Consider the following 24387-nt stretch of genomic DNA (forward strand, 5'->3'; position numbering starts at 1 on the left):
CCCTGCCTACAAATTAACATGGTAGCTGCTCAGGTTCATTTGCATTGCCACGGCTTTAATATATTCTGGCACTCCAAATTTAATTTGGCATATCACATTTGGCAGACAGTGCTGCTTACCAAGTGAACCCATTCAAGTTATTCACACACCGTTGCAGTGCGGTATTTCAATGTAAAATCACTCTTGGGATCGAAAAAAACAACCCGTGCATTCCAGAGGCGGCAGTATTGGCTCCTGAATGTCTGCAAAACTCAGCCCTCTTTAAGGGCATGAAATGATCAAATGATATGAATAAAGGTATTGTTGATATATTGTAACACTTACATAGCTGCAGCTATACAGTAGGTCTTACCAAATGTAACATGTACTGTACCTTTTTTAGATATTTTTTGGGCCCAGATGATCATATATTTTAAAAAGAAAATGAAATTATTTTGTAGCATCTTAGACAAGTTTGAGAGGTCTTCCAGGTTTCAGCTTCTTCTCCTCTGTGCAGCAAGTTGTAATCCATTACTAATTTCTTATGCTATGTGAAAAACCTTTATATAACCTTCCTGTGTATATATATATATAATTTGTGTGTAGGATTATGTTGCCTGTCAGCTTGTACTGTGCAGGCTGATCAAATGCCATGTCAGTTGTGAGAACCTGAACACAAGTAACACAAGTTGTAGATAATATACATATATTTATATAGAATATTTGCATCGCGTCACAGACACACCGCTCTTGTCCCCAGCCCAGCCCCCTATGCATGCTGGCACCCATTCCATCACCAGGGGGTCACTGCCGCGTCCGGCTTCCCATCTTCCGCCGGTCTTTGTTCTGGCTGCTATCATCGGCTTTGTGCACCCGTAAACATTCCTTCAGGTTCTGCGTCCTAATGTCTCTGTTGAGGATTTCCTCTGCCACTGTGGTGGGGAACCAGCCCCTTTCTTGGTCATGCAAGCGTTCTCCGAAAACCCAACCTGTAGGACAGCAAGAAGGACAAAACAAGCAATGTATTGGTGCTTCAATAAAGCTCAATGTGCTAAATACTGTATCTCTACTTCGTTCTTTCTTTGGAGCAAACCTTTTATTCAGAGAAAAGGAATGTTTTAACATTGAGAGCATCTTAATCCAAAAAAAAAGAAAAAAATTGGCTAAAGCTGGCCATGGTTACAAAGTTGATGGCCATTGATGTGTGTGAATCTGAATGCTACATGACATGATAAAACATGGGTGTGGTTTTATCAGCTTAGGAAATCCAGCTGAGAAATGTTTCAGCAATGGTTCCTGTTGTAGTCTTAAAGTGAACCTGTCAGGATGGAAATATGGAAGCTACCACACTGTCAGAAGTTCCAAACCTTTATACTGTACATCATTGCTCTTGGTCATTAATGAATGGCAGGCTGATATAAAAGACACTCATTTATGCAGCTCTGTAACCATTAATACATTATGATTTCTTTTAATGCAACTAGTGTAGGTAAATTCATTGGACTGGCTATTGGCTTCTTGCAATCTCCTATACAGTGCTCAGAGTGGGAGAGGGTAGAGCAGCATTAGGATACAGTCAGGTGAGCTGTATGCAAATAGGCTCACAAGGAACATAATGATAGCAGGGGTGAGCAGTAAGATGACCTCATCAGTCTGCTGCGACTGCGTGTTGTGTGCTGGGCCTATCAATTCAGTCCAATCTTCAGCAGTGGATGGACAGCAACAGAAATCCTTTAGCATCCAATAGCCAAATATCTATCTTGATGTGTTCCCTTTCAGATCTGTATTTAGCATTCCCTGATTGCTGCATGTTACATGTTGGTGTTTCTCATTGGATCTGGTGGCTATTGGCCCTTAAACCATTTTTTTATTGGGAAAAGGGTCAACAAACCAGGAGAAAGCATCAAATCCTACACCAAAAGTTACTTTAAGAAGGGCTTTAGAAAAGCAGTACAAAGTTTATGAAAGGTAAGACTTGTGCGGTGGGGAAAAGGGAATCTAGCATGAGGAAAAACATATTTTCCAGAAACCTCCGACAAGCTGTCAATATTAAGGCAATGAAGCTTCCACTAATCAGAGGAGGATTGCCATGGAATCGGTATGGAAATCGCCGCTTCTGGGACGGGTGTTTTGCTTTGTGACATCTATACTATGATCAGTAACTGGCTAAAATAGGCCACACACATCATGACCCAATCTAAGCCATTGTTTACATCTCTGCAATGCTACACAGGATCCCTCATTGCATAGAAACGCATTTTGCAATGTTGGGTGCGCTGCAGTGCTATTATTTCCTCATGGCACCCCAACGCAGATGAATGGCATGATGTGGTAGGTAGTGGATGGATGTTATGGGGGAGAGGTTGATGGAGGGAATGCTGGTATGATGGGGTTGTGGATAGAGATTATGATGGGGTGGTGGATGGATGGTATGATGTGGTAGTGGATGGAGGGAATGCTGGTATGATGGGGTGGTGGATAGAGGTTATGATGGGGTGGTGGATGGATGGTATGGTGTGGTAGTGGATGGAGGGAATACTGGTATGATGGGGTAGTGGATGGATGATTAATTATGCAAGCTTGCTCTACTAAATTCAAGCATGAATCAGCAGTATAAAAAGAATATTACATATGTAGTATTCATCATGCAGGGCACAGTGCTGATGTCCAAGTGTGATGGTATGATGGGGAGGTAGAGTAGTGGATGGATGGTATGATGGGGTGGTGGATGGTATCACAAGGTGCTGGATTGATGCTATGATGGGGTGGTGGATGGCTGTTCTGATGGGGAGGTGGATGGATCTTATGATGGGGTGGTGGATAGTATGATAACGTGCTGGATGGATGGTATCATGGGGAGGTGGATGGAGGGAATGATGGAGTTGTGGATGGCTGGTATGATGGAGTTGTGGATGGATGATTAATCATGCCAGCTTGCTCTACTAAATTCAAGCATGAATCAGCAGTTTAAAAAGAACATTATCAGGGTTATTCACAAAAGGGTGAAGAGTTTGCAGAACTCAGGAAAAGTGAACGATCTAGGACTACATAGCTGAACTGGAAAGTGAGCTGAATTGGATGATTTTTCTAAATCAGCTATGTTGTCCTAGATTGTTCACTTCTCCTGCCTTCTCCAAACTCTTCACCCTTTAGTGAACAACCCCGTATGCATATGGTATTCAGCATGCAAGACACAGTGCTGGTGCCTGAGTTTGGTGGATGGATGGTATGATGGAGTGGTGGAGGATGGTATGATGGGGTGATGGATGGATGGTATGATGGGGTAGTTAATGGATGGTATGATGGGGTAGTTAATGGATGGTATGATATGGTAGTTAATGGATGGTATGATATGGTAGTTAATGGATGGTATGATGGGGTGGTGGGTGGATGGATGATATGATGGGGTGGTGGATGCAGGGAATGCTGGCAATCTCTGTATTCTCTCCCAACCTTCTGTTTTTCCATGTTTCTCTGGCATCGTTATCATAAGGTACCCTGTAGAGAGGATTTTTGTGAAGCTGGTTCATGTACAGAGAAATAAACTACTTTCTAAAATCTAAAATGTTTTATGTATTTTATTCCAGTTTTTATAATCAAAAACATGTATGTTTAATGTATAAAAGGTTGGTTTCAGCCCATAGTACCAGGCACACAGAACTCCCGACACCAGTATTTAAAGTCTCTTGTGATACAACATCATTGCTTTCCAAAGCTGAGGGAAGCCACTGGCTGCATTGGGTGCCACAGTGTCAAAGCTATTAGATGCTGCAGGTGCCTTTTCTATGAGCTTAGCGATTCAACTGCTAAATTTCAGGCAAGCAGCTAATTACACAGTTGAAATTTGCATATACCCTGTTTCCCCGAAAATAAGACCTACCCTGAAAGTAAGACCTAGCACTATTTTTCAAGATTCCTGTAATATAAGACCTACCCTGAAAATAAGACCTAGTTTGGTGGTAGCATGTGAGGGGGAACTTTGCAGGAGAGATGGTATCGGCCTGCAGGGACATACTGTATTAAGGGGATGACAGGGGATTCCCCCCCAGCCAGCGCAGTGACAGGGAGCACTCCAGTACCATACTTGACCAACTGCTGTCACCCTGAAGGCACTGCTTAATGTAATGGTACTGTACTGTAATGTGTACCGGTAAATGGTACTGTACTTTACCATGCTGTCCACTGTCTAATGTCCCCACTTCCACTACAGTAGCACACCTTGATCAAGTACACAGGGTAAAAACACATTTTCAACTTGCTTATTGGACAATAAAGCAACAGTGCACTAAACTGCCATCCTACTTGTCACTCCACTCCCTCCTCCTGTCAGCAAGCTCATGTCAATACATGAACATGCATACCTCCCAACTTTTTGAGATAAGAAAGGAGGACACCTTCCAGCATAATGTATTTAGGCAATGGACACAACCCTGCCACCCCCTAAAATAGTTGGTTAAACCCAGAATTTAGTTTATTTCACCATAATTGTTCCTTTATACTGTTTTTTTGAAGTAGCAAACACGATCATTAAAAGATGAGAAGAATGTTTTAGTGCAAAAAAACACTTTTGGTAGTTGGATAGAACCTTTTTTTTTTTTATAGATATCTGTACATCAGACCAAAAAAGGGAGAACTGAGGAGGAAAGATGGACAGAGGGGTTTAGTTTCAAATGAGCGACAGTTGGGAGGTATGAAACCTGACTGACTCCTAATACTATCCTGGCCTCTCCCAGTGCTACTGTACAGTAAAAAAAACTACACAAGGCCATTATCCAGTGAGATTATGTTATTTACACTAGTTGCCTTAAAAAATAAATGTATAATTAACATTGACTCGTGTTTTTTATGGCTGCTTGGACCACAGCTTCAATAGCTCATATGTCTTCATTCACACTACCCACTGGCAGCTAGGGTGCACTTATGGCCATTAGGAGAACATGTACACCCCATTCTGACACCCATGACTAAGTCAAAGATTGTCCAAACCAGTTTTACCAATTATAGGGTCCCTCAGATGGACAATCAAATTTTGACAATAATCTCCCAGACAGTGTTGGTGAAGGAAAGACAGAGCCTTGTTCCTATAGGCACAAATGATAATTATCAAACCTGAACTGAGGAAGCATGGAGCTTGCCTTTGCTGACCTCCCCTTCTGATAATACTAGTTCTCTCACTGCCAGGATGATCAGATGGTTTTAGTACTTTCTGAATATTTTTCTTTGTCTTTATGTTTTCTCCAGGGCTGTGACTTAAGGTACCGAAGTCAGATTCAATGATCAGCAATGAAAGCCTATCTATTTACAGGTTTCCTTTAAGAACAGGTTCCCCAATTCCTAACATTAGAACACATGTAAAGAGATCATGGTGCTATTTTATCATGGATTGTGAATTGCTAATGTCTTCTGAAAAGCTGTGACTTTTATAATACCGAGAGAACCTATAAGCAAAAATCCAAAACTGAACAAGCAAGGATGACTGGAGACAAATGTGACCATCAGAGGTCCATTGGGATCACGCATACAGGAGAATATTGAAAGGGAGAAATATTTCTGTTTTGTGTCTCTAGGGTAGGAAAGGTGGAAGCAAGCAGAAACATATACAGTTCTTGTATTAAGAGACTCTGAGGCATAAAGTCCAGAACATGATTGTAATATGCACTGACAGATATACATAGGTGGGATCCTACATGTGAACATGTGATATTTCTGCATTAATATGTGACTGGATTACCATTGCCATTAAATCTCTTATAGTCCACTGATTAGAACTGCCAGGCTACCATTTGCTTCTTGTGCACTGCTACTCCTGACCACTGGAGGGGGAGATTTACCATCAAAGCTCATTGCATAAAAAAAATTGGCTTGGCTCTCTGCGTGACCTTTCTGTAAATATTACCCCAGATTCTCCAGATTCAGAAGAACAAACTACCTATCACCCTGAATGTTTTTCCATCCAAAGGCAACCCCTCTTCCAGCAACAATTTGAGACTTAACATCAGCTTCGAGGTGCAGATTTGTTAATTAAAGCCTTTAGAGTCCAGCATACAACCAAAAGAAAAGAAAGAAATGCAAGATATATAAGCTTACAGGACACTTATCCCAACTAGAGTATCCCTTCACCCTTCAGTGTGTACCAAAAGAAGTATTTGATAGTTAGAGGTTAATTGCATGCTACTAAAAATATATGTTGTTTAGTCCCCAAGCAAACTATCAGCTACGCAGAGAGCTATTGAAATGTGAGCAGAATAAATGAAATCTGATTGTCTCGTAGCGTGTCTCATAGTGAAATGACAAAAATGCATATTTGGAAGCGGACTATTTCCATATCCAAATAATAGCTGTGCAGATGAAATCTGTCACCGTGTCATAAATAGTTATTCCCTGTCATTTGCTCTAAAAGAATTTCATCCTGTTACTGTGACACATATATTCTGCTCCTGGAATCTGTCAGGCTCTTATGAGGGAACTCAGGCTTCAGGCATCCCTGGGGACCCTAGCCTGTCTCTTGCAGGATACATACCGTCATCTGTCTTGTCCAGGACATTGAGCAGGTCTGCCAGGTCCAGGGACAGCTCGTCCGGCTCCTGGGCAATGTATGGGTGGACACACTGCACCTGCGGGCAGTCTGAGAAGTGAACAAACAAACATGAGATATACTGCGATCTGCCTGTAGGAAGTGAGGCACACAAACAACACATGAATGAATGACGTAGTTCATATAAGCATCAGGCGTTTGTCAGGAGTGGGCCTAGTGACAAGGAGGCCCACTACACAAGTACAGTGTCAGCCCCCTTAGGAAGCCAGGAGATCAAAATGGAAAAACAAAATTACCAGCTCCCATTGCTGGCTTTCTGAAAATGCAGGCTCAATATTTCTGACCCAAAACAAGCAAACTTTGGGTGAAGACTTTAGGTGAAGACAGGACTCTTGATATACAGTATATACTTGCTCCAGGTCGGTAACCAAAGAAAGCATTAAAACCGCTGGACAACCATGGAAGCCAGCAAGGCAGGAGGTATTTCACTATTAAAGGTGTCCAGTGATATATGGCGTAGGGTTGTCACAGCCCATAGACTGTGTTTTGGTCACTCTGTTCTGTGAATACATTTCGGTGTTACAAATCCAAAGTTAAACTAGACTATGGGGTTTGGGTGTCGGGAGCAGGCTGTCCAGATGATCCATGGTGGTAGTTGTAATGTGGTTTAAAATAGACAATATAAAACCATTAATCTTGTGTTGAGGATAGCCAAACTAATGAACCAGCTGCCTGGCCTAGATGGAAGAGTAGCTGACCGTAGAATATCAGTACTGTATGGACTAGGTGCCACACAAAATTATGTTTTATTGTTGCCCGCACACACTTCTATTCCATCAAATGCTGTCTGTGGACACCAGTCTAGGGGTGCAGTGTCCACAGGTATTCCCATATTGCTCCAGCCACAGCTCACTGAATGTCCGCAAAGCAAGATAAAGCATGTACACCGCCATGGACAGTTCTCTACACATTTCCTATAAATATCTGCATATTTATATAAAAATGTTGCCCATTCAACTTTTGTTTTAGGATGCTGTATAATGTATTCTACCAGTCTTCTATGACAATACTTATGTCAGACAAACTATCTTGCAAAGGCAAGCTTCCATGGGACTCAGAATTTCAAATCCATGAAAACGTATTAACAACAGAGCCAGTGATGCACAAGATGAAATATGAATTTGTATACCAGCCAACAGAAAGAGCGATATTGTTAGTTTTGGTCTATTCTTCATTGATATAGCATAAAGGGGTTTATAACAATGGTTTATTTTCTCTTTATCATGGCCTATTTTTGTATTCAAATGTAAGTTAAAAATAGCTGTGCCTTCTCCGTATCATAAAGATATGAATGGATGGATATGTGCTTGTCTATTTTAATTCTTCACAGAAACATATATCCATCAGGAGACAGACAAATGATCTGTGGGGCCCATCATAGTAGCCAAACAGAAGGCACAGAAGTTCCTGTTAAAGGAGAACTATGAGGTGAGGGATTTTCACTCAACCTCATAGTTCGAGCTGACCTGTGACAATTAAACTGTCACAGGTCGGCTCAGTAGATCGAGAGGTGAGCGAACACATAGCGTCGCTCGCTCCCTTCTTGATCATGTCCCTGCAGAGAGCCATGACTGTCACTCAGGCTCCCTGCAGGGATTACCCCCTCCTCGCTCCGATCCTCCAGCGCTGACTGGTGGAACGGACCGGGGTGGGGAGCGGGTACAGCTGCCAATCACGCAGCTGGGTGGATCTCGACAGGAATGTCGGGATCCGTCCCGGTTGCCGCAGTCTCAGTATACCGCGAGCTGTAGCTCACGATATACTGAGCTTTGGTTCACGGGAGGACGCTAGTTTATGTCCTTCCGTGACCCTTATTAGAACTATTGGGAAAAACCCTTACCCCATAGTTCTCCTTTAAACATAGTTGGTAGTTTGAAAGCCTGGAACTTCTGGTTCTCTAAAGGAGGATCTGTAACCAGTAAGTTAAGCACTGAACAGGCAGCTAATACGAAGGTCATAGACTGGGAATGAGCAAGAGCTACAGCTTAAAATACCTTGGGGGGAATTGATGAATGTGTAAAAATGTGTAGGAGCAAAGACCAAAATGTCATGCTAACTAACCGCAAAGTTTAATTTCTGTTATTTTAAGCGCCTTATTTTAAGTGTTCTTGCAACATAATGTATATAGTTGATTCATTTCTTAACTGGGGAATCATTTTGTTCAGCATTTGCATCATTAAAAACCCTTCAAACTGGCGCACATTCTAGAAGTACTCCTGAGCTCAGATAATTCAGCTTCATACCCACACTCAGGTAAACACTTCAGGGCTATTCGGCTGTCCTCCAGGGGGTTCCCTGCAAGCTTGTGGCAATTTAGAGAACAGTTAGAACATGATCGTCGGGATACGACAGTTTAAAAGATGCTGATGATACAACCAAATTGATACATTCCCCCCTTGTAGGCACAAAGCCGGTTACTGTGAAATATTGGTGAAGAAAGGCATTGGATATGTGCCATGCACCCTCAAAGAATTATGGAAAAGCATGCATAAGGCAATAATAATGGGCAGTAAACATGAGCCAAAGTATTTATCTGTACAGGACCCTCAGCATTTAGTATATGCCATTGATATATACTGTATATACACTACAAATTATAATTATACTGAGATATCATGAATATATTATACAACTACTCCAACCCAGCTGATCATGAGATATGCAGAAAAATATGTAACTATGACTAGATGGTATTATTACTTACCAAAAACCCGAGTGGTAATTGAAACAAATTTTGTTCTTCGGTTTGGAACTAATGACGTCATCCACCGTTTCATTTCACTCCTGAAATCAAAGATCCATTTTACATTTCATACATGAAACATGATGGGCCTTCATGATAACACCACTACTGGAATACCAAGATCTATTCTATAAACCTATAAACATAAAAATGACCTGTGAGAAGGGAACCTTTTACTGAGGTCTGCTGAGGGTCAATGGAAACAGAAGAAGGACTGGAAACATTTTTGTGCACAGGAAAAAGATTACCGGATATTCACACTTAGGACTTGTAGTGATAAGAGCTCCCAGAAAAGACACAACACTCCTCTGCTCACTATGAAAGCATCAGAGAGATAGGTAGACATACAGTACCTCCCGACTCTCTGATAAAGAGGGACACCTCCCAGCACAATGTATTTAGGCAATGGACACATGCCTCTCACACCCTCAGTTATATGGAACATTAAGAATTTATATGCCAAAAATGAGTGATTAAACCTAGAACTGTTTTCTTCAACACTACTTTTCCTTTATACTGCCACTTTGAAATAGCAAACATGATCATTAACAGATAAGGTTTTAGAGTAAATTAACACTTCTGGAAGTTAAATAAAACAATTTCATAGATATCAGGACATCAGACCAAAAAGAGGGACAACTAAGGTGGAAAGAGGAGCAGAGGGGTTTGGTTCCAAATGAGGGACAGTTGGGGGGTATGGGTAGCAGCTATGACAGACCATACAATTTTCATGTACACTTAACTAAACACTGGAAATACAGTATAATGTCCAAGGTGTGGATAGCAGCTAGTAGCTTCTGGACACTTTTACAAATTGCCCTTTTATTATATGTACATATATTGTACAGTATACATTATAAAGGATGACGGCATTGAATCTAGTAAATTATATTATTCATAGTAATCGGATTTAAATGCTGCATCTCTAAGCGCCATTAAAAGAATGACAGTTGGAATCAGACGGGTTGCTGTGTTATTCTTCATGTAAACAATCTGGTATAATAACAATCTCACTAGTGACTACAGACCAATATTAATCAGTATGTATGCTATAGTGAAGGTGCAGGTTGGTCTTTCTTCAAGGGTTGCACTCACTGGGATAAAGCCTTTAGCATATACGTAAACTCCCTCTCATGTGCGTTCTCCAGCAGTTTGAGGATAAAGACGTTGGCGAAGCTCTGGCCTTGGTCTTCCAGTTCTTCTACACGCAGAAGGCCACGTGCTGCAACATCAAACACCTGAAACCGATCCCTGTCAGAAAATGAGAGAAGTGAGAAATTCTATAGCAGCGTATGTGGCACATAATGCAGGAATATAGCAAGCATATTACGGAACTGATACCGCCTCTCACAAAACAAGGAAGAGAAGTGGACTATGGCACTACAGAGACACCTGCCATGACTTTCCTTGGAAAATTTACTCTGAATTTATGCTGAACTCCAAGCAAGCCCCTAAACACATTGTAGAAATACATATCACTGCCAAAGAATTTGTAATTCTTTGCTGCCAGTTTTGTGATCCTGTTGCACAATAAAGCCAGATCCTTGGCTTCCAGACCTCCATTACAACAGCAGCACAATTTAGTCAAAACCACCGGGTCAAAAACTAATCTTGGCTTGGTGATTGGACCATGAAGCAGCACACCACTGAGGTCACCCCTCTGCTCAGTATGCTCTCTTCTACTGTCAGAATATTCTCTGTCAGCACATGTCTATGCAGCAGAGCCTGATTGGTTCAGAGTGATGCCCCCCCCTCTCCCAGTTCTTCTGTACAGTGGACTAGAGTAGGCTCATATCAAATTCAGGTAGTTACACTATTTATGTTTTTTGCCTTTAGTATTACTTTAAATATAACTATAATCTTTCAATGGGGACACTTGTTCCCATGACAACTGTCTAACAAAGGATTTCCCTCACATTGAAAATATATCCTCCCCACTTCCTTCCCTCAGCTGAGTCTATAGGACAGGAAGTAAAGGGAAATCTAAAAAGAAAACCTGACTTTGCTTTTAAAGGAGAACTATGAGATGAGTGCTTCTCACTCACCTCATAGTTCTAGCCAACCTGTGACAATGAGACTGTCACAGGTCGGCTCAGTAGATCGGGAGGTGAGCGAACACATACCGGCGTTCGCTCACCTCTCGATCCTGTTACGGCCCTGCCGTGACAGGTGGAGGGGCTGGATTCCCCCCTCCCCGATCCGCCAGCTCTGACTGGAGGAACAGACGGGGGAGGGGGCGGGTACAGCTGGCTCTGCCTCTAGATAGGCAGAGCCAGCTGTCAGTCACGCAGCTGGGCGGATCCCGGAACAATTGTCGGGATCCGCTTCAGCTGCGGCGTCTCAGAATACCTCTCAGAAGCTACAGCTCGCGGTGTACTGAGCTTAGGGTGACGGGAGGACGCTAGTTTGTGTCCTCTCGTTACCCTAAGGAGAACTATGGGGAAAAGACTTAACCTCATAGTTCTCCTTTAACTAGGGATGCACCGAAATTTCGGCCACCCAAACATATCGCCCGAAAATGGCACTTTTGGCAAAATGACGAAAGTGTCATCTCAGCCGAAATAGCGGTTCTATATCTTCTATATTGCAATATACAGTACATGTTACAGCAGCGCTAAAGTCAGAAAGTGCAGCCAGTATACCACTAATCTGACCATTACATTGTCCTTTACAGCCCAGTTCATCAGGTTTATTGCAGTGATTGTGGCTGCATTTCTTATGATCTGTGTTCTGCGGCCACCCTTTCAAGGCCCAATATGAGTGGGCAGGGCTTCAGTTTTTGACATTATAAAAGATTTTGCCACAATTAATATTAAAGTGAAACTGAAGCCAAAACCATATTTTAAATTTTGAATAGAGTGGCGAGGGATTAGAAGACCTATCAGGTTTCTATTGCTGTCTGTGTCCCCACCAGGGTGATTCACCCTCTCTATTTGTCCTGGTGACCATTATCACTGAAAGTGAAGTAAAATCCCAAATTTTGGGTTGTCATCAGAACAGGAATAAATGGGAAATCTTCTTTAGACAATAGTTCTGGTGACACTGCTGACCACAAGTGATTTCCCTGATTTTGGAGACATTATCTCTCACTTCCTGCTGTGACTATAAGACAGAAAGTGAAGGAAAATCTCCCAATGGGACACAGATGGCATAAAAAGGTGGCAGGGGTTATAACCCTCGCTTATTCTATCCAAAACGAAAAAAAGATTTGGCTTCAGTTCTACTTTAAGCTCGTAGGCTGACCTCCGTATGCTTATCCAGAATATACCATTAACATGGAGCTGCTTTTATCATATGCCACTCACCCAGGCTGACGCTTGCACAGGAGCAGCAAATCGTTGAAGAGGAAGAGATAAACTGAGCGGAAAAGTTTCTTTGTGCGGAGGGTGCGGGATGTGCGTGGTCCTGACATTTGTTGTAGTTCACCCTGCTTTAATAGCCATCGTGAGTGAGAAATGATGGGTACAGACTGCAAAGAAGAGAGAGGAAAAATGAACAGGAGGGAAATACAGAATAAGTGTATGGGGTTTAGATAAGTGTGCTGTGTAATGTAAAATTTTTAGGTGCTACCCTCCTACCCTCCTCCTGATCTTTGAGGGTCAAGCACAAGTAGAATGAGATACAGGACTGAATCAGTTTTTCTGATTCACTGACGATGGCTCTACCCTACACAGCAAGTGATTAATCCCTGGTGATTTGTGCCAGTTCTGAGTACATAATACTACCTATCATGTATAAGACCTGAAGAAGGGGGAGGTCTTGGAACCCCCAAAACGCATTAATATTTATGTGGTGTCTTTATGAACCCATTCTATTATTAAACTTTTTGGACTCTCATTCGGACTTGTTTGCTGCTCTCATTGGACTGTATATATGAGTATATCTTCAACCCTGGATTCCCTTGTATTTAGGATGTCCCGTTTTTGTTGAGAGCAACCAACGTTCACGACAAGTAAACAGAGCCAAGAATCATATATTTCACAACCACACCTTCTTTATCTCTGAAACCATTTTATTGCTTTTGCATAAAGGTATGTAAAAATATTTTATGCGCCTTTAACAGCTTTCTCGGTGAAGGCGTTCTGGTGAGATAGATGATTTCTAAATTACTGCGTGACCCCCATAGCTCTGATCACAACAACACGCTGAGATTATTCCTGAGACTTTAGACTGTCTAGAGTGCAAATGCGATAGATCAATTTAGTTAAACAGTGGAAACGCATAGAAGAGTCCAACAGACTAGTCATTCATTTCAAATGCATGCAAGAAAATGCCAACCATAACCCCACTCTGCTGTCTACACAAAATGCTGGGTCTTGTTTATAATATTCTATAACAGCTGTCTGTATTGCCTATGACCGATCAGACTTCGGATTGGTGGCTGTGGGCAATACAGGCAATTCCTTAGGAATTTTTTTTTAATTATTATCAATCTTTCTTGATAATGCGAAGATCTGACTATTTTCTAAACAGGGCATTTTATTTAGCTGTCCGTCAGGTTTTTTTTTCCAGATGGACTGATCTCGGATCTTATCTATATGTTTACTGGAAACATCTGAGCAGGGAAAGGATCGTTTCATCTCAATTGTACTTTCTCTGGGCTTGATGTATGAAAACTGTGCAAATGGTAGACTTTACCTTCAAGCTCTCATTTCTACAGTTTAGGTTTTAAAGTAAACTGTGGTTATCGCTTAGGATATAAACAAAGCACTGCAGGCATTAGCCGTAGCATATGTTGTTAACTGATACCTTCTCTGTCATGATACCCCCACCCCCTGATCAGATGAAGTGGCTGTGAAAATGGTGACTTTCTACAGGGCCTGCTAATAGATCATTTGGACCCTATGGGGTAGAGAAGAAATCTGATGATTAAATTCAGGAGTTTCCAGTGAATGGCACTGCTAATGTTACAGCAAAGACAGTTTAGGCAATTGTGTGTTTCCAACCTTGTAGCAGCAGTTTGGAGAAGGCCCTTTTCTGTCCCATTATGACTGTGCCTAAAGCCAGCTTCATAAAGACATGGTCTGACAAAATGGAGATATCAGTATCTGTCCTCACAAATGCTCTTTTGGCTGAATGGGCACAAATTGTGATTATAATGTAAAAAAATGGCCCATTTAGAGGTCTACAAATTAGATCTTTTAGCTGATTGCCTTCATACTTTTAGTAACTTTGATAAATATAGCATTGTAATTAATTAAAAACAATAACAGGTTTTTATACAGGGATCTGCCTGCATTATTTTATGTCCTGGCTCATTACTGCGTCAGTGTAAGAAACCTAATACCAGTATATTTGCCCCTGAGTGACAATTGAATCATATTGCCACCAGTACTAAAATATAAAAAAATCAGGTGTTATATTGAAAGGAAAAGCAAGCACGGCTCTATGTGTTTGTCCTAATAATTGTACCCACATGATAAAAGTACAAATTAGAGTGTGTATGTAGGGGATTTGGTGGAATATTGCACTTCCATGTTATTTCTTGGGCAAAACTCAAATCTAAGTATCTTGTGAGCACATTGGTCAACATCTTTCTCTGCTTGTGTAGAATGTGTGTAAGAAGATTTTTTTGTTGGCTTCAACTGAGAAATCTTCCAACACACACTGTGAGCATGGCAAGCCAACTAGAAACAAAGTGCCTGGTGTAGTTCATCCAAATCAGCTGACATCAGCTAAAGAGTAATATCTTCAAATCATTTTCACTTACAGAATTCCCTCACATGTTAAACCCTTGAACGTCTTCCTTTGAAATAATACAATTAGGAGATTTCATTTTTTCCCACCATAGGAGAAGACAGATTCCATACCTTGATCTTAAATTCAAGTGTCTTCTCTATGCTAATAAGCTGCTCTGTACGACTCATCTTCCTGACTCCATCATTACAGGCTCGTACAAGCTAAAGAGGCAACAGGAGAAAAGCCAGTGAGACACAGAGACATATGTATATAATACAGTTTAGCTGTTGTCTGGTTTATGAAAAGTTGAAAACCAATCTAAAGGAAAGTTGTGGTGTGGACTATAGCAATTGCTATACTACTGGTCTACATAATTGAACAGTATATTGTTGAATACTAGGACATACTAGGACATTGGTCAAGTTACAATTTTACTGTTGCGTTTGGTAATGAGCGCTCAAAGGGTTGCAGCCTTAGGAATAGCTATAAAGTAAGAAGACCTAGCTGGAACCTAGTGATTTTGAAAAAATTTTTTGCAAATCATTTATTTTAATATTTTTACACTTAGAAACTTTTTTTTTACACTGTGTTGTGTCCTTTAAAAAAAAAGTAGGGCTGGTACTGATTCAAATTTTAATAACCTGGAAAATCAGGCAAGATATCTGACTGGTCACATTAGACAATTACTATATTTTTTCCAGTTTTCTCCAACTTTTCCTACAGAAAAGCTAACAGTGTTAAAATATAATAAAAAGGGTTAAAAATCATAAAAAGGTCATTCCGGAGTATGTGATGTTAGAGATTACTCAGAGGCCTAAATCAGTTGCCTATTGTTACATTACCATTCAGTACCACATTGATTTGTGCTTAGAAAAGCTCCCCATCATTTCGTATGTGTACTGTACTATTTATACATCTCTTGCGGCATTATGGGTCATTTCTGTTAAATGAGTCACAGTTTATTTCTCGGGAATTTTGGTGTGATGCATTTACAAATACTGGCTTCTGTTTTTTTGCTTCATGTTTCTAAACTCCATTTTTCATTTGGTTTATACATCACCGCGCTAAGTGATTCTTACTTTCTCCAGTTCACGGTGTGCTTGCAGTGCTGATGCCTCTCGCTCTGAGCCCTCCTCGACTTTAGTTAGGATATTCTGTCAAGTGAACAGATACGGCACCAACGTTATTATTGAGAACTTTGAAACAAACAGAACACTTTGAGCGTGCATTGAGAAGCAGAGACCTTAAACACAAGTGGCATCCAAGTGGTGCTGTGTGAGTCACATGTACTGTATCATTTGTGATGTGGCAGCAACCTTTCAAGAGGTTTTCAATACACACCTACTAGAATACCTGCTGGATTAAACACTTGCTTTAACCACGAAGCCAAGCACACAGCCAATAATGTGCCAAAGAGTCCATTCCAGACAAACATACAAATTCAGCTCTCACCTTTACTGAGAGAAACATAGGAGCTGCCATTGTTGACATCACAAACTGAGAGTAAGTACGTATCGAAGAAAGTATGGCTTTTCTTTGACTTTCCTGACTTCTATGCTTATAAAGTGTTGACTCCAGAGGCCACTATAGCATCTAGGCAACTAGCTTTTTCAGAGGGAGGTCAGTAATGGCAACCTACATATTTATCCAAGCAAGGGATTGCTTAAAATTGACAGAGTGGCTCTAAAGTTCATCTTGGGCACTTGCTGACCCTGTTAGCTAAATCCCCTTTGATGCCTTGATCATCTAAATGGCCTTGAATCAAGAACACCAGTGTATTTCATTGGCCTGTGCACCCACCACCCTTTGGGCTCATGTAGATGGCTGCTTTTAACAAATGCTTCCTTTAACATCTGAATGCTCAAACGCATGCATTTAATTTTCTGCAATGCAAATGCAATTCAATAGAACCAGCTTTGTCCAATGAAATGCAAGCAGTTTAAAGGCAGCATAAGAACTATCACCCACAATTATTTTCTAATCACACCCATAATCACCATGCCTGAACTAAATGAGAATCGACTGCCCTGTGTTTAAGGTGCATTTGAGATGCACATCAAACATTGGAAAGCAATGCCTGTCTACTAGGCCTTGAGGGCCCATTCACATAAGCAGCCATGCCACACCGTACGGCCGCTGGGGTGCGTGTGCCCGGCCCAGCACAATGCTGATGGGCTTGATTGAGATGCATCGCACAGTTTCTTCTTTTTGTTAGAACTTTATTGAAATGTCACAGTGACATTTCACTAAGTTCTATGGGCGCACTAAAGTGGGATGCGATTGTACCGAGTTGCACTGCAGTGCACTGAAGAAAAGTATTGCATGCCATACTTTTTGTTTAAATTTGGCTTCAGTTGCACTTTAACACTGATCTACTGCAATATTATTCTCATATATTGGCACGTGAGAGGTCCTACATAAGGGCAATGCAGACGCACATAAGGGCAATGTGAGCATCTTATTGAATCTGATCGTAGTAGTTGCAGTGTTCCCTGAACAGTGTCAGCAATTTACTGTCTGATTTAACCTGTTGCTTGGATGCAGTTTATCTTTATTATGATCATCAAACAGATGTTGAAGACATACAGATTACATTGATCCCTTATGATCTTCAGAATAATATTATGGCGTTTCCACACAACCGAGATCTGTTTATAGAGCATGGAGAGGAATGCTTAACGAAAGACAAGCAGTGAGTCCAGTCAATAGTATTTTGCTAGCAGTCTCCTATCATCATTCAGTAAACCTGAAGCTAACTCTATCTATTCCACAATAAAGACATAGAAACAAACACTAACATACATACTTGAAATAGCAATCAGTTAACAGCGCCATTAAAGTGTTGTGATCCGAAACTCTGCTGTGTGACGCATGAAATGTAAAAGACATTTATAGCAGGGAGTGGCTGGAATTTTTATTCCGTGCAGCCAGATAATAATGGAGACAGAAACCAAAAAGATCAGGTATGTGATAATATTAGAAGAAAATGGGAAGGTGATTGTCTGCTTACAGGCCTTCTGGTGAACACTTTCCAATTTACAAGATCTGTACACACAAGGATTACAACCAAATACATTGTTTTTATATAACACCTTTCCGTCCTCCTCCTCCTAAATGAATGTCTATTTCTTTCATGGGCTTATTATTTCTTTCAATACTGTACTAACCTAGTCTAACATTCCACCAAGAATGATCAGCTATTTGCTAAAGGACACCGGACACACTAAAATCCTCACAATATTCCTCCTCACTTCTGCACATGGAGCACATGATAAGATAAAACAATGGAAGAAGCACAGTATGGAATACTTAAAGTAGAATTACATTCTCAACCTTTTCTCCCAATAATAAATCCAGATCCAACCAATGGCGTCACAAGGGGGGTGCGGCCCGCACCCGGGTGACACCATTGGAGGGGTGACACCAAAATGACGGACAGTCATTTTAGTGTCACCCCCCTCTAAAAATTCGGCACTCGGTCATGGGCCGAGAGCCTGGCAGTGTCAAGAGAGAGGAGGGGACCTCCTCATCCCGCCGGGTGAACGTCCCCTTCTCTCTCTGCCAGCGTTCATCACCAAGATGGCCGCCGGCAGGCATCAATTAGATGACCGCGCATGCACAATGACGTCACGGCGGGGTGTCTACCGGTCTCCGCTCCGGGTGACACCTGGCCTCGGGACGCCCCAGGATCCAAGAAATATACAGAAATATACAGTACATTGCCCAGCAAAGTACTGTATTTCTCTCAATTTTTGCCCCAAGCACTAACAGTCACCATTTTTCTGAACAGCTCCAACTCTCCCAGCTCAGCTTCCCTGAACTTCCTGTCCACTACAAGATCACTAGAGACAGCAGCTGTCCATCTACTAGCTTGGAGAAGGGAGGGAGGAGGACAGGGAGGAGGACAGGGAGCAGGGGAGTGGATTGACTTACTGTACCTGTGTGTTTGTGGAGATACACACAGCTTACTAGCACACACAAAGGTGGCTCCAAAGGACCCTGCAAGGGAAAAGAGTCACCCTAAAACAGAATATCGGGGCCAGTGCTCAGGGGGCCAGCTGATTCTGCCAGAAACACACTTTTAAGCCTCAGAAAGCAGCATCAATTGTAAGTGATTTCATCAACATTTGAAATAGCTTAAAATCCTTTTGACTTTAATATCACTTTAGGTGCAGCAAAGCTCCTCCTCCAACACCTTTGACATACTTTCAATCTCCATGACTAAGTGGTGAAACTCATAAAAGAAAGCTTTACAGGAGAAAACAACTTGTCTGGCTCAATAAAGCAATTCCATGACTGGAGAAGCAGTGTGCAGCTGCTATTATTATTTTTATGTGGCGGAATGGCTTGACATATAGAATGCGTGGACGGAGGTCTGCACCTGCAGTGGTTTGTGACTCATACAACAGCAGAGCCTGGTGCACTGCTTTCTATGTAGTTGTAGTGAAGTCGTATTTTCCACTGATGAAATACAATTTGTGCATCACCAATGAATTCCACATACACTATATTGCCAAATGTATTGGGGCGCCGGCCTTTACACGCACATGAACTTTAATGGCATCCCAGTCTTAGTCCGTAGGGTTCAATATTGAGTTGGCCCACCCTTTCTCGATATAACATCTTCAACTCTTCTGGGAAGGTGTCCACAAGTTTTAGGAGTGTGTCTATGGGAATGTTTGACCATTCTTCCAGAAGAGCATTTGTGAGGTCAGGTATTGATGTTGGACGAGAAGGCCGGGCTCACACTCTCTGCTCTAATTCATCCCAAAGGTGCTTATTCGGGTTGAGGTCAGGACTCTGTGCAGGCCAGTCAAGTTCCTCCACCCCAAACTCGTTCATCCATGTCTTTATGGAGCTTGCTTTGTGCACAGGTGCGCAGTCATGTTGGAACAGGAAGGGGCCATCCCCAAACTGTTCCCACAAAGTTGGGAGCATGAAATTGTCCAAAATGCCTTGGTATGCTGATGCCTTAAGAGTTCCCTTCACTGAAATTAAGGGGCTAAGCCCAACCCCTGAAAAACAACCCCACACCATAATCCCCCCTCCACCAATCTTTACACTTGGCACAATGCAGTGAGGCAAGTACCGTTCTCCTGGCATCCACCAAACCCAGACACGTCCATCGGATTGCCAGGCAGAGAAGCGTGATTCGTCACTCCAGAGAACACATCTCCACTTCTCTAGAGTCCAGTGACGGCGTGCCTTACACCACTGCATCTGACGCTTTGCATTGCACTTGGTGATGTGAGGCTTGGATGCAGCTGCTCGGCCATGGAAACCCATTCCATGAAGCTCTCTGCGCACTGTTGTTGAGCCAATCTGAAGGCCACACGAAGTTTGGAGGTCTGTAGCTATTGACTCTGCAGACAGTTGGTGACTTCTGCGCACTGTGCGCTTCAGCATGCGCTGACCCTGCTCTGTCATTTAACGTGGCCTACCACTACGTGGCTGAGTTGCTGTTGTTCCCAGTTGCTTCCAATATGTCATAATACCACTAACAGTTGACCGTGGAATATTTAGTAGCAAGGAAATTTCACGGATGGACTTATTGCACAGGTTGCAACCTATCACGGTACCACACTTGAATTCACTGAGCTCATGAGAGCCACCCATTCTATTACAAATGATTTTATACACCTGTGGCCATGGAGGTGATTGGAACACCTGAATTGAATGATTTGGACGGGTGTCCCAATACTTTTGGCAACATAGTGTACACTCAGATGTCTGTTGCTGTGTTGGCTTTCAATGAGCCAACCAGGTATGTTTCCTAGATTGTATAATAAAAATATCATAGAACGGGTTTCCAAATTAAGCAGTAAAACCCAATTTGGTCTGTTAAGCCATGGCTAAGAACTATGGGGGACCAAAGAGAGAAACACTCCTGAACTGTTGGATTCCCGGTGGCCTTTGGGGACCAATTCTCTGAAATGTAGTTGCATTAAGCAGCACTGGTGGCAGGAAGAGAAAGTATGTACCCCCTTCTGTACAGGTATGTATTGGATTAAAAATGTTAAAATGTGACAAGGTCTCTAAGTGCAGTAACCCATAGTGTATCTTGTGGGTTATTACACCTACGAATTATTACTCTTTATAAATGAGGCTGTTGGAAGTCATTCCTGCATTTTATTATCTTTCATACTCTAAATAACACAGGCTCCTTGAAAAGATTATACTATTAATGGAAGCAAAATATGTGCTTGGTTCCAGCAGCCTGACTTAACTGTTTAGAACTCCAGATCTGTTCTGCAGAATATTACTAACAAATCTTTCAGTAAGCAGACAGTGATTAAGTAGCGCTCGCTATGGTTATGATGCTCTGGAGCACTATTAACCATTATAATCTTGTTCATGATGCTACTCAGCAGTATGTCTGTAAATTGTAAGTTTCTGTATACTCTGCCGGCTGCAATACATCATAATGTGTTCTAAACCTGCAGCTTCCAATCTGCACTGCACTGGCCTCGTCTCAGGATGGGGTAAAAAGCAGTCCTAGCGTACCAATATATGCCAACTCACATCCCCGAAGCCTGCAACATATTCTACATCATTACTGCTATTCTATCTTAGTACCATGCAAGGGCCTGAGAATTAGAAGCTGTTATATTATAAGGGCTGAATAAACATACTAAATCAGACAATGTCTGAGAAGCCAGTTTGAACGTCTCGGTCTGATGTTTCTAATATGCTAAAATTTGAGGCAGGCATTGTCATTACTATCTTTTTCAGAGATAGCTGCTTATCGGGTCTCCAGGCAGACTCCAAGCCCCTGGGATAGAAGGAACCACTTAAGCATAAAGCACAGTTAAAGTCACAGAATTAGATATCATGCTCACAATTTCCATTTTTAAAATCTTATCTCTGCTTTCTGTTAACAGCATTTGTACAGGGTACCTAAATATGACTTTGCAGTCCAATGTGCTCTCAGTAATCAGAACTTAGAAGCAGAGGTGGTCAGGCATACTCCTCTCTCCTTCTCTGCAATATAGGTTTGTGTGAGGACTCTTGAGATGAGGGGTCTGGCTGTCAGTTGGCTATGTTTGCAAAAAGCAGCATTTTCACTGAAACTTTAATTAAAATCAATCACAAACCATAACATGCTGGGATTATAAAGAAATAAAAAGGTTTGAGACGTCAATTGGACTTTAAGTGATTATTATGCTACAGTGATGTCACTTGTGCCTTGTTAACCTGATAAGCTGCTTTCTTGCAAGTATTAACCTGTCCATGAAACGGCTACCTCCTCTGAATGTGGGTGACAGGTACCCTTTATGGAGTGAGCATGTAGCTTGACCAAGTAGCCCCCCCTCTTAAACAGGAGACTAGCGGGCTGTCTGCATTCCTACAGAGCTGTCATTTTTACACCAGCTCCCCTCAGCACTGCATGTTTATTCTAAACACCGAATGGCATATTGCACAGAACTTGTTCTCAAGTCTGTTTACAGGGAACAACGCTCCATTTATTCAGCATCAATCTGCTCAATTTGGATGTTCTAAAAAGAGGTATCTGACAGGGCTGAGAATAAGCTCCGGGATACAACTTTACTTGGGAGGGACTTGATGTGGCTTGTAAATGACTATGCAGCAAGGCAGAGGCTACATAGCGTAAAGACAGGTTATGTATATCCAGGAGTTACACAAGTATAAACATCAGTCTATTAAATGCTTAATGTGTGAGGCTGTGTTCCTTCATGATATAAAAGAGACGTATATTAAAAGATGGCAGTATAAATATATTATCTTCTGAAAGTAAAGCTAAGCGGACTTTGGGGCCATTTGATAAAAACCCAACAAAAGCAAATGGAAACAGAAATAGTGTGTACCTCCCCTCAATGATCAATACAGATTGTTTATTCTCTAGGGAAATGGAACAAGGAAACCCAAGTTTTTATAAGTAGGACATAATGTTAATTTGCTTTAAAGCTGAACTCTAACCCAAATGTTGTTCTTAGCTTTGTAAAGATTGGGGGAAATGTAAGAGCCTCTGTATTGCTGTGTTTAACCCTTCTGGAAGCTTTACCCTCACCTCTGCCACCTGGACAAGGGTAAACTATGCTGCCAGGGCAAAAAGACACAGACTGCAAGAAAAAAAAGATGTTCTGACATTTCCCAACTCTACTAAAAACATGGAAAGAAAGAAGAAAGGAAGGAAGGAATCCTCTCTCATCACATGATTCTGTACTGTGCAACGTCTTCTATGTGCAGAATGCAGTACATGCAGCAGGGAAACAATTAAACTGCATTTTCACACCTTCAGATTCAGGGCTGCTCAGAAAGCAGAGATACTAGAGAGCAGAACCAGCCAGCTGCACCACTGAAATTCCATGCAGGAAACTGGAGCTGTACAGCATCCACATATAGCGTTTGCGTTTCCCGCACGGTTTACCGCACAGAAGACTGTGCAGGACGAAAACGCTAATATTTTAAAATCCGCACGGATGCCGATCGTTTGCAGCTAGTAAATAGCCGCGACTGTGCGGAATCCGCCGGATTATCACGTTAGTACTATTTTGTGGGCCGCGCAGTTTTGTATCGTGCGCTCCCCGTAATGGTCTGAAGGATGCACATTAAAGTGCATTTTATTCTCTGTTTAGAGCGGCTCCACGTGTATCCTTACAGCCGAATATGAGCAGAGAGCCGCTCAGGTGTGAATGGAGCCTTAGACTGTGTCCTCTGACTCAGCTACATTACCAATTTATTGTAATAATTCCATGGAGTCTTCCTTTTGTACCAAAGCTGCTGAGAAGGATTATATACTTTACACTACAGAAATGATCCATACAACTACAAAGATCATCACTAAACATTCTCCAAACCTTCTCATAATACCATGGAAAATAACTTCTGTACTATTGTTCACACAATAGTCTGAGAGCTTTGTTAGGCATCTGCTGGTATTCACCATACTGATGAATTTGGGATTACCACACCATGATACGCGAGGACAGGTTAGGATTAAACAATAGTTTATATTGTACATTACCTGTACCAGGAGTTTCAGGCGTGTGATCCTCTGAAAAGGCAGGATAAGGAAAGAGGAAAAAGGAAGGCCTTTACAAATAGGATTAGTCTCCAAATGAGCTACGGCGTCCCGGAATTCTGTCCTTTCCTGACTGACAACGAAAAATCAAAGAAAAACATAAATATATGTAGGAGAGATTAAATGAACATCCAGAAGAACACAGAGATGGTGATACAGTAACATTTTACATGATCTTAGTCTATAATCTTGTTAAACAGTGTCATCTCCATACCAATCAAATAGGATACAAAAAAAGGATAAAAAAAGCTAATAAACGTTCTACAGAAATAAAATGGGTTTTTTTGTAGCTAATTCTAGAATGGGAAGATACTGGTTATTTACAAAAAAATGTAAATGATTGACCTT

At 41.7% G+C, this 24387-nt stretch overlaps 1 protein-coding gene across 2 annotated transcripts in view; it reads right to left on the reverse strand.

Moving 5' to 3' along the window:
• Positions 1–668: 668 nt before the first annotated feature.
• The window catches only part of NGEF (neuronal guanine nucleotide exchange factor), a 99139-nt gene continuing 75420 nt past the window's right edge, over positions 669–24387 (reverse strand). For both annotated transcript variants that reach the window (XM_018567666.1, XM_018567667.1), the window contains 8 exons: positions 23983–24112; positions 16076–16150; positions 15128–15217; positions 12623–12786; positions 10413–10568; positions 9279–9358; positions 6500–6604; positions 669–968 (listed from right to left, as the gene is read on the reverse strand). In XM_018567666.1, the coding sequence (XP_018423168.1) occupies positions 784–968; positions 6500–6604; positions 9279–9358; positions 10413–10568; positions 12623–12786; positions 15128–15217; positions 16076–16150; positions 23983–24112 (985 nt within the window). In that variant the 3' untranslated portion in view covers positions 669–783. The remainder of the gene's footprint in view (positions 969–6499; positions 6605–9278; positions 9359–10412; positions 10569–12622; positions 12787–15127; positions 15218–16075; positions 16151–23982; positions 24113–24387) is intronic.

Source organism: Nanorana parkeri, unplaced genomic scaffold (assembly GCF_000935625.1).
Source record: "Nanorana parkeri isolate BGI_ZX_2015 unplaced genomic scaffold, ASM93562v1 scaffold1080, whole genome shotgun sequence".
Classification (NCBI taxonomy): domain Eukaryota; kingdom Metazoa; phylum Chordata; class Amphibia; order Anura; family Dicroglossidae; genus Nanorana; species Nanorana parkeri.